This window comes from Sinocyclocheilus grahami, unplaced genomic scaffold (genome assembly GCF_001515645.1).
Source record: "Sinocyclocheilus grahami isolate Dianchi unplaced genomic scaffold, SAMN03320097.WGS_v1.1 scaffold1453.1, whole genome shotgun sequence".
NCBI classification, from domain to species: domain Eukaryota; kingdom Metazoa; phylum Chordata; class Actinopteri; order Cypriniformes; family Cyprinidae; genus Sinocyclocheilus; species Sinocyclocheilus grahami.
Genome location: NW_015506632.1, coordinates 10,165 through 21,548, shown reverse-complemented (window position 1 = coordinate 21,548; position 11,384 = coordinate 10,165). Strand labels below are relative to the sequence as shown.

Sequence of the window (11,384 nt, the reverse complement as noted above, 5' to 3'; positions counted from 1 at the left end):
CACACACACACACACACACACACACACACACACACTCACATATAACTGGAGCTCTTGAGATGTTTCAGATGAGATGCTTGTTGTCCTTTGATTGCAGAAGTTGCAATACTCTCATCTCGTCTCCGTCTGGAGTCGTTTCATATTTCAGAGCCATAAATGAACTCTGAGTAAATAATGCAGCTCAGCTAAATAATGCAATGAAACTAAACGGACAGTTCACGCATTGTTTACATCATTACATACGACTTCACAAAGATGCTCAGCATCTCCTCGTCGTCCACAGAACAACGTCAGAAGGGTTTGAAATCACAGGCTGTGTGAACGATGACAAAATTAAAATGTTTAGATGAATAATTCCTTAACATATGAACACATTCCCTTTCCATCAGACTCTAGATCAGCGCTTCTCAACCTTTTTGACTCCAAGCCCATTTTTGACATTATTCAATGCCTGAAAGCTCTGATGTTGCTTTAAAAATATTTTTATTATTTAAAAGGGTATTTCTGTATTTCAAAAGTTTTAAGAGCTGGATTCTGTTATTTTTAACTAATGCATTTACATTTCCAGTTGGAAAAGGATTTGAAAAATATTTTTACTCACAATTTCTACCTGATGAAAGCTTGGCATAACTAGAAAAATGCATATTCATTATAAAAATGTCAATGGCGTTTTATGATTTGATTCACTTCCGTGACTTTTCCAGGTCTAGGAATCCCTTTTAAAACGAGGCTTTCTAATATATCCCAGTTTTCCAAGACTGTGAGAAGAATCCTGGTCCTTTAAAAGAAACATAGTTTTTTTATATATTTTTATTTAATAATTATTACATATAATGAATAAAAAGTATATTTATAATAAATATTTTAGTTGTTTTAGCTTATTTGAATGCTTATTTGGTCTCATTTGAAATCATTTAAAGCCTCTGGGTGGTTGAGAAGCACTGATCCAGTTTCTTGTATGTTATTTTCTACTGGAGTCTCTTCTGAAAGTTCAGAGTAATTCAACGCTTTCTTAAAGATGTGACGGACCCTTTAGGAGGCGCAGTTGAGCCGTTCCACCGAATCTATTTTCCACAAGGTCACGGAGAGACAGAAAGACAAAATATGTCCTCGGGTCTCGAGAGAGACAGACACAGAAACACCTGCTGCCAGACCAACACACACTGCTCCCATAATGCACTGCAAATGAAGCGCAAACGGAGCCGGATCTGAATCTGACTGACATACAGCTGGACTAAACGCTCTGAAAACAAACGCTGAGATTTATATGCGTCATGTTTCCTCGGTTGACTGTACTGGTCATTCACACTCATCACTGCTCACACAGATAATACAAATATGTTCTAAGAACCAGGGTTATTTTAGTATCACTGAGATACAATTTATTATTAATATTTTGAATTAGTTATATATATATATATTACTGCTGTCAAACGATTAATCGCATTCAAAATAAAAGTTTGTTTACATAATATATGTGTGTGTGCTGTGTATATTTATTACGTGTATATAAACATACACACATACAGTTTATATTTTGAAAATATTTACATGTATATACATGTATATTATTATATTATATATAAATATATTTAATATATAAACATAACATATTTTTCATAAATATATACATGCATGTGTTTGTATTTATATATACATAATAAATATACACAGTACACACACATATATTATGTAAACAAAAACTTATTTTGGATGCGATTAATCGTGATTAATTGTTTGACAGCACTAATATATATATATATATATATATATATGTGTGTGTATGTATTAAAGTTTCAGTAATTTTGTTGTTTGTTTTGTCATTTTTATTAGTTTTTGCTTTATTAATGTCTGTATACTTTCATTAGTTCATTAGTGAAAATGCCAAATGTTACCTTGGCAACTAGTTTAAATAATTCAAGTTTAAGTTTTTAAATTTTATTTACTTATATTTTATTATTTATTTATTTTATTTCAGTTAAAGTTTATTTTATTTCAAGCAACAAAAATTGTTTTGTAACTTTAGTTTTCATTTCAGTGAACTATAACCTTACTTAGAAAGTTTTGTAAATGTATTAAGTTATGAAAACGTTATTTCTGAATGTTCAAAACATTTTTTTGGCTATTTGAATGTTAGAGAAAACATCACAGGAATGTTCCATTTGATCATTTTGCAAACTACTTTTGCTTTGTTACTTTTGACAAATCAGATTTTCAGAATGTTACTTTTCTTTGAACATTCCAAAACTAGCATTAATGTAAAAAAAAAAGCTGAATGTCAATCGTTCCATGAACAATGTATTAATAACATTTTTGTGCTAACATCTTTGTTTTGTTTGTTTAGCACAATTTAATGCAACACCAGGTTGCCCAAAGTGCTTCACAATATCACAATAAAATTACATAACAAGCATTGTCTCAAATAACACAAATCACATAACATCTTGATAATGTGTCCTAGATAACACTGAACAAATGTTCTATTAATGTTACTGGATGGACATTTGAGAAAACCTTGGCACAACGTTCTGAGAACGTCCCGTTAGAACGCGTCTGTTTGAAAGTAAAAGGTCACGCTGGGCTCAAAACAAATCAAGCTGAAATCAATGAAGCTCAGTGCATGTAAATGCCAGCATTTGATTTCCTCCTCAAGCCGTTTATTTACCGCCGAATAATTGAATAACGACAAATGGTCTGAACGATTTGCCAGCTACCTAACGAGTTTACCGCGGTAAACGGGTTTGCGGCAACACCAGCTGATTCGACAGGAGAGATACGCGGCTCTCTTCTCTGTCTGTAGGCTCTCGTGAGTTTGCGAGTGTGATTTCAGGATAGACACTAGATAATATGATCTCAAATGTTACTGTACCTTGGTCTTCAATGTTCAGGTTTTTCTGCATCCACTGGACAATATCAGACCCTGAAAAACAGAAGAAGGCACTCACTGACTGGTTAAATTCAGGTTATATTCCCTGGAAACTGAACTCATCGTCCTGGTGTTACTGTTGCAGAACTCAAGAGTGAGTAGATCTGAATCTGAGGGACGGATTTTGAATCATTGAAACTTGAAAAATCTGAAGATGAATGTTGAGATTTGCACTATTTGCAATTTTTACACACATAATATCTGGAAGTTGACGAGAGACAGTCAGATTTTATTTTTTTTTAATTGGATGAAATATTTAAACTTGGTCAATCAAACTCAAGGTCATGGGTAATGTTTTATTTCAAATAAAATAAAACATATTGGATGAAATATTGGGGTTAGTCAAACCCAAGGTCGTGGGTTTGATTCCCAGGGAATGTAAAATAAAATAAAATATAAAATAAAATAAAATAAAAATATTGGAAGAAATACTGGGGTCAATTGGACCCAAGGTCATGGGTTTGATACCCTAAGAATGCCAAATGCATAAATGAAATACTAAAATCAACTAATCTGAAAAGACTAAAATAAAAATACATGAAAATACAAAACAAAAGCAAATTCAGATTATTCATAAATACTATAACAGTATAAAACCACACTGTTTCACACTTGAGGTCTGAATAGCAGCAGCAGATTCTCTGGAGTAAAGCAGCACGTGATGAAGCTCTGACCTTGTGCACACAAACTCCCCTTCATGTTCGTTTCAGGACACAAATCATTCAGGTAACGATGCCTCATTACCTCCAGAAGCAGCACTCAGTGTTTCTGAAAAGTAGGTTTTGGGGGCAGCCGGTGCGAGGGCTTGTTAAATGAGAGGAACTTCTGTGAGGTTTTGTGTCTTGTAGAGGCTTGTAGAAAACCCCAGAGGCTGCGAGAGACATCTGCGTCTGAAAGAGCATCTTTAGGGACAAAGCAGAAATAACGGCATCCTGTTTTTAATTGAAACAGTGACTCCAGACAGAGAGGATGTCCTCATAGCGCTCACGTGACCGTCCTCCGTGAAGGACACGCTCTAGAAGAACAGATCACGCCAAAGTAGAACGAGATCTGAACCCAGACACGATTCCAGTCCAAACAGTCCAAAATTATATAAATAATCAAATAAAATAAACATTAGATGAAATACCAAGGTCATGGGTTCGATTCCCAGGGAATGCCAAATTCATAAATGTAAATAAAATAACTAAAATAAAATAAGTTTAAGTGGAAGTACCAAAATCATATAAACTAAAACTGAAATTCAGAAATGAAAATATACAACATAAAAGCAAATTTAAAATATTCATAAATATAATAGCATATAAATAACCACCTGTCATAATAAAAACACACTTCTCACCAAACCATCTTGGAATTAAGGAACAGTTGTTTGAATAAAATAAAATAAAAAATAAACATTAGATGAAATACCAAGGTCATGGGTTTGATTACCAGGGAATGACAAATTCATAGATGAAAATAAAATAACTAACTAAAATAAAATAGCAGAGAATGCAAAAATAAAATCTAATTTAAAATATTAACAAAAACAGTATCAGTAATCAGTAATGATATTAAAATAACAAAATTGAAGCATAAACTAGAATAGTACACACTAGAGCAGAAGAGAAATGCAGAAAATAAGAGCACCTTTTTATGAATAAAACTTTTTATGAATAAAAACAAAAGTTATCTTGCTCTTTTGGTTTATAGTCACAGACGTCTGAAGGTCACACATGTTGAGTACATACAGAACGACCAAACGTTTTATAATTGTGTAGTTGTGTTTGTTTCTGGCCTTTAAACCTGCAGTGTGTTTGTGTTTCTCTCTCTCTCTCTCACACACACACACACACACACTCTCACACACACACACACACACACACACACACACACACACACACACTCACACAAACACACACACACACTCACACAAACACACACACACACCAGCTGTTACCAGCAGCTAAATTTATACTCTTTTAATTATCACTTTGTCTGTCTGAGTGCCGCGGGTCCATATGGATCTCGCTCGCTCAAACACTCGCCCTACTTCTCTACCCATCTCTCCCCACGCTCATCTCTCCCTCATTCTCTCACACTCCCTCGTTTCTCATTTCTGCTAATTATCCTGTGTCTTTGTTGTTCTTTTGTGGATTTTCAGAGGATTGAGTGAGATCAGACGCCAGCTGTGTGTGTTTGGACACAAAGCATCACCCATTTCACCATCGTTCAGGGCGATGTCACATTGAGATGAGATCTGATTGATTCCTGCGTTGACAGCAAAACATAACGCTGCTCCTGCGGCCGTGTGTGTGTGTGTGTGTGTGTGCTGGTATATATGGTTTATGAGGACACAAATGTGTATAATGACATGGGTACTACAACGTAAACATGGTTTATGAGGACACTTCCTGTGTTCCCGTAAAACAAAATGCTTAAAAAAAATATACAAAATGGTGTTTTATGAAATTAAAAAATTGCCAGTAGTTTTCTGTAAGGGGTAGGGTTAGGTGTAGGGTGATAGATAATACAGTTTGTACAGCATAAAGAAGCTGTTAGGGCCAGTCACTGCGTGGCTGGATATTTGCAATATATATTTTCCATATTGCAGGAAAATATGGTTTTCTGCAACCATATTACCATAGAAAAACAACCACTTACAATAGTGTCATCCTTTAGGTATCTGGGCAGCATTGTATCAGAGGACTGCAATCTCGATGACGAAATTGAAAATAGGATAAAGCAAGCCTCTGTAGACTTTTGCAGATTTCGACGTAAGGTCTTTCAAATAAGCACCTTCAATTGCTTACTAAAGTTACCATCTATAAAGCTGTTTGCATCACCACTCTTCTTTACAGTTGTGAAGCCTGGGTTATATATAGCCGCCACCTAAGGTTGCTGGAGCATTTCCATATAGGGTGTTTGCAGCGAATTTTGGGGATTACATGCTATGACCGTGTACCCCATTTTGAAGTGCTTGCCACAACAAACTGTAAAGGTATGGGAGCCACAATCACTGAGCACCACTAGTGACCACCCAGAACAGCCTAGCAACACCCTAGCAACCACCCACAACAGTCTAGCAACATCCTAGCAACCACCCACAACAGTCTAGCAACATCCTAGCAACCATCCAGAACAGCCTAGCAACATCCTAGCAACCATCCAGAACAGCCTAGCAACCACACAGAACTGCCTAGCAACATCCTAGCAACCACCCAGAATGGCCTAGCAACATCCTAGCAAACCAGAACAACCTAGTAACATACTAGCAACCAGAACACCCTAGTAAAGTCCATCAGGGTCACCGTTCCTCAGGGGGTCCAAAAAAGTGATATAAAGACCAACTTAAAACATCGTTAAGAAAGTGCCAAATGAATCCCTCATGCCTGGAAGAATTAGCAGCAAATCGCACCACCTGGAAGCAGCTCTGTCAAGCAGGAATAGTGCAGCTGGAATCAGAGAGAAATAAAAGGAAACAACAAAAAAGACTAAGGAGACACACAGCCATGTCCCTACAAATTCTGACTTTATTTGCCCATCTTGTAATCAAATTTGCGGATCAAGGATAGGGCTCTATAGTCATCAAAGGATACACCGCAAATGAGGAGGAAGGTCATGATCGGATACGATGGACTACCAAGAGAGAGAGTTTGTGTGCGTTTAAAGTGTAGCGTCTGAGGTTTCTGTGTTTCTGTGTTTCAGATGTCGTTAACTGAAGATGTTTATGTAAGACTCTTGATTGCGTAACAGGCAGAGGAGGATCTGAACTCTTTCTTATCTCTCAGACTCCACTTTCTGGGGGTTTGCATTCCCATCATCATCATCATCATAACCGTAGCGCTGTTCTCCCATGATGCATCAGATCTGTGGGCTCTAATTAATACATTAATGAAATAACAGCCTGTGAGCGACTGAGACTTCAGTCAGTCAGTGTTTGCTGCGGTTCGCAACGACACTATGGGATCAGCGCAAAACAGAAACTGATCAAAATGAAGTGAGCTTATGATTAAAACAAGAACAAATATCTGCCGATGGAGTCAGAAAAAGCTAATTTAAAACAGTGTTTCTCCAGCAACAGCCTAGCAACATCCTAGCAACCACCCACAACAGCCTAGCAACATCCTAGCAACCCCCCCCAACGCCCTAGCAACAACCCAGAACAGGGGGGTTTGCATTCCCATCATCATCATCATCATAACCGTAGCGCTGTTCTCCCATGATGCATCAGATCTGTGGGCTCTAATTAATACATTAATGAAATAACAGCCTGTGAGCGACTGAGACTTCAGTCAGTCAGTGTTTGCTGCGGTTCGCAACGACACTATGGGATCAGCGCAAAACAGAAACTGATCAAAATGAAGTGAGCTTATGATTAAAACAAGAACAAATATCAGCCGATGGAGTCAGAAAAAGCTAATTTAAAACAGTGTTTCTCCAGCAACAGCCTAGCAACATCCTAGCAACCACCCACAACAGCCTAGCAACATCCTAGCAACCACCCACAACGCCCTAGCAACAACCCAGAACAGCCTAACAACACCCTAGTGACCACCCAGAAGAGCCTAGGAACACCCTAGCAACCAGAACACCCTAGTAATGTCCTAACAACCAGAACACCCTAGCAACATCTTAGCAACCCCCATGACACCCTAGCAACCCCCCAGAACTGCCTGGCAACATCCCAGCAACCAGAACACCCTAGTAATGTCCTAATAACCAGAACACCCTAGCAACATCCTAGCAACCACCTAGAGCTGCCCAGCAACATCCTGTCAATAACCCAGAACACCCTAGCAACATTCTAGCAACCAGAACACCCTATTAATGTCCTAAAAACCAGAACACCCTAGCAACCACCCAAAACAGCCTAGCAACATCCTAGCTACCAGAACACCCTAATAATGTCCTAACAACCAGAGCAACATTCTAACAACCACCCAGAACACCCTAGCAACCACCCAGAACTGCCTAGAAACATCCTAGCAACCACCTAGAGCTGCCCAGCAACATCCTGTCAATAACCCAGAACACCCTAGCAACATTCTAGCAACCAGAACACCCTACTAATGTCCTAAAAACCAGAACACCCTAGCAACCACCCAAAACAGCCTAGCAACATCCTAGCTACCAGAACACCCTAATAATGTCCTAACAACCAGAGCAACATTCTAACAACCACCCAGAACACCCTAGCAACACCCTAGCAACCACCCAGAACTGCCTAGAAACATCCTAGCAACCAGAACACCCTAGTAATGTCTTAACAACCAGAACACCCTAGCAACATCCTAGCTACCATCCAGAACACCCTAGCAACCACCCAGAACTGCCTAGCAACATCCTAGCAATAACCCAGAACACCCTAGCAATATACTAGCCACCAGAACCTCCTAGTAATGTCCTAACAACCAGAACACCCTTGCAACATCCTAGCAACCACCCAGAACAGCCTAGCAACCAGAACACCCTAATAATGTCCTCACAACCAGAGCAATATTCTAACAACCACCCAGAACACCCTAGCAGCAACCACCCAGAACTGCCTAGCAACATCCTAGCAACCACCCAGAGCACCCTAGCAACATCCTAGCAGTAACCCAAAACAGCTGGGTTATGATTATATACAGCCTAGTTATAATTAAAACAGATAAACAGATCAGTTTTTGAAAGCCGGAGAAGATGCTCCTATCAGAGTGTTTTGACTAATTCATCTGAAACCATTACAATAAAGATCCAGATGACGGTTTGAAGAGCGTGATTTTTCATCTATTCAGTGCAATATTTTTAGAGGACTCTCTGCTCTCTGAAGGCTGAATGTAAATGGCAGCAGATGTTTGGAGATCTCTCTGTGCTCATGCTAACAATGTCCAGCGCTGACCTCTCTTCAAAGCCGCACCGCCGCTGTTTGAAGGCTCTGCTCTGTTTGTCCTCGGGATATTCTGGGATGTTTGACTGGCTGATGGTTTCCTCATTAGCGCTAGCATGTGAGTCTCTCAGCACGCCTCTGCTACCGGTGTCTTAAGGACTATAAAAAGGTTTGTGTCACTGTCAGAAAGCCTCCGAGAGCCTCATTTATTCACGAAGCATCAAAGATTCAACCTGACGAGTTTCTCATGAGCCGCAGCTCGAGCAGCTTCATATCACAGAAACACTTCAGAATACATACGCCTTATAATATTACTTTGACTGTTAGGGGAGTTTGTGTCCAACAAACCAAACAAATAAAAATAAAAAATAAAATTTTAGTTTGTAAAGTATTCGCTGAATTATATTTACATATACACATACACACATATTTATATTAAGAAATCAATATTTATTCATTTACATAATATAACTGCCAACCCCAATAATCTAGAGACTAAAAGTGGATCACACCGAGCACAAAAATATACAATAAAATATTAATTAATAAAAATGTAAAAAAAGAGTAAATGCCCAGGTCATATTATAAATAAATAAATAAGTCCAGGTCGTATTATAACAAACAAATAATAAGCAAACAAATACAGTATATATAAATAAAAGAGTGTGTGTGTGTGTGTGCGTGTGTGTAATATTCCCAAAATAATATATATATATATATATATATATATATAAAATGCCCCTGCATGTGTTAAAGCCACAGCAGAACTGTTGCGGGTCTCCAAGCGGTGTTTAGTTTCTGAATGAATCCGCATTTTGAATGAATCATGTGAATCAATGATTCAAAGTCCCATTCATAAAGAGAGCCATTTACTTAATTCCTGAATGAATCAGCCATTTGAACGAATCGAATGAATTACATTCACCGCCACCTGCTAGCAGATTTAGTTTCTTATTTAGAGTATCATTTAATTAATAATAATAATAAAAACATTAAAGGGATAGTTCACCAACTTCACCCCCCCAAAATTTTTTATTCTGTCATCATTTAATCTCACGTCCCTCATGTCGTTTCAAACCTTTCTTTTGTGGAACATAAAAGAAGGTATTTTCAAAGACTACAGGGACTTTGGTATTTTGAAGACTGTTGGTAATAAAGCTGTTTTGGTTACCAATGACTTTCATTGTATGAACAAAAAATACTGTGATGTTTCTCAAATTATCTTCTTTTATGTTCCATAGTTTGTTAGGCCGTTGTAGCCTAAATGTTTATGTGTAATACATTTTTTTGTTGAATCAAATAAAATATTTCTAAAGCTACAATTTGTAATGTCTACTTGATACTTTCTCATTTAACACAAACATATCTTTAAATAATCTTTTTTGGGTATTTTCAGTCAAATTTATTTTGCGATTAATTAGATTAATTAACCAAAACATCATGTAATTAATTCGATTAAAAATTGTAATCGACTGAGAGCCCTAATATATATATATATATATATATATATATATATATATATATACATACTGTCTGAAAAAAATATAAATGTCCGGAGCATATCATAATAAATAAATAAATAATAAAAACAAAACGCAAATGTCTGGGTCATATTAAATAAGTGTGTGTGTGTGATAAAATGTCATATTTCTTCCAAAAATTAAATATATATATAAACATAAAATGTCTGGAAACATTTTTTTTATGTCTGGAGCATATTATAATTAATAAATAAATAAATAAGTAGTCTGAAAAAAAACATAAATGCACAGGTCACCTGAGAACACACTGGGGATCTTGGAGAGGAAGCTCTTGACGGTGCGGATGGGAATCCCGCTCTTCTCGTCCTGCATGCGAGCGATGGTATCCTCCATCTGCAGAGAGAGAGAGTCACAGCCTGACGTCTGGAACAATCACAGTAATTACATGCTTCATAATTAGCCTCTATTCTCTGTAATTATGCTTAATTTCTGTGTGATTAAACGCACTGTTGTACTCACATTTACTTCTCACTCTTGACAGCACAAACTCCCTCTAAACCCGCCATACAGCAGCGCAAACAAACACCAGACGAGTAATGATCCGTTAATATCCATAACCGACACATAAACCAGCTCATATTTACCCCAAAACCAAAAGACACACATTTTACTTAAAGAAAATTGTATTATTTTTTTGCAACATTATTTTGATGAGAATATTTAAACCCACTTTTGTGCAAAAAGAAAATCTAAATAAAATATTACAATTATATATTATTATATAATTATATGAAACCTGACTGAATGAAGCCATACCGGACAATGCGCTACATCTGCCGGGCTTCCAGCTGTTCAGAGCGGATCGTGACAGAGCAACAACACCCGGACTCTGTTTTAATCATTCTCAGGGACTTTAATAAAGCAAATCTCTCCCGTGAACTGCCAAAATACAGAGAGCATGTCCCACCAGAGAGTAATATACTGGATCACTGTTACACCACAATAAAGGATGCATATCACTCTGTTCCACGAGCAGCTTTGGGGCTCTCTGATCACTGTTTGGTTCATCTTATACCGACCTACAGGCAGAAACTGAAATCAGCTAAACCTGTATTAAGGACTG

At 37.4% G+C, this 11,384-nt stretch overlaps 1 protein-coding gene across 1 annotated transcript in view; it reads right to left on the bottom strand.

The window, feature by feature from the left end:
* LOC107570397 (regulator of G-protein signaling 7-like) overlaps positions 1–11,384 on the bottom strand; it is a 34,564-nt gene that overhangs the window by 17,430 nt on the left and 5,750 nt on the right. Inside the window, exons 2-3 of the mRNA XM_016256624.1 lie at positions 10,558–10,677; positions 2,870–2,920 (exon numbers count right to left, since the gene is read on the bottom strand). Coding sequence (XP_016112110.1) covers positions 2,870–2,920; positions 10,558–10,654 — 148 coding nt within the window. The 5' untranslated portion in view covers positions 10,655–10,677. The remainder of the gene's footprint in view (positions 1–2,869; positions 2,921–10,557; positions 10,678–11,384) is intronic.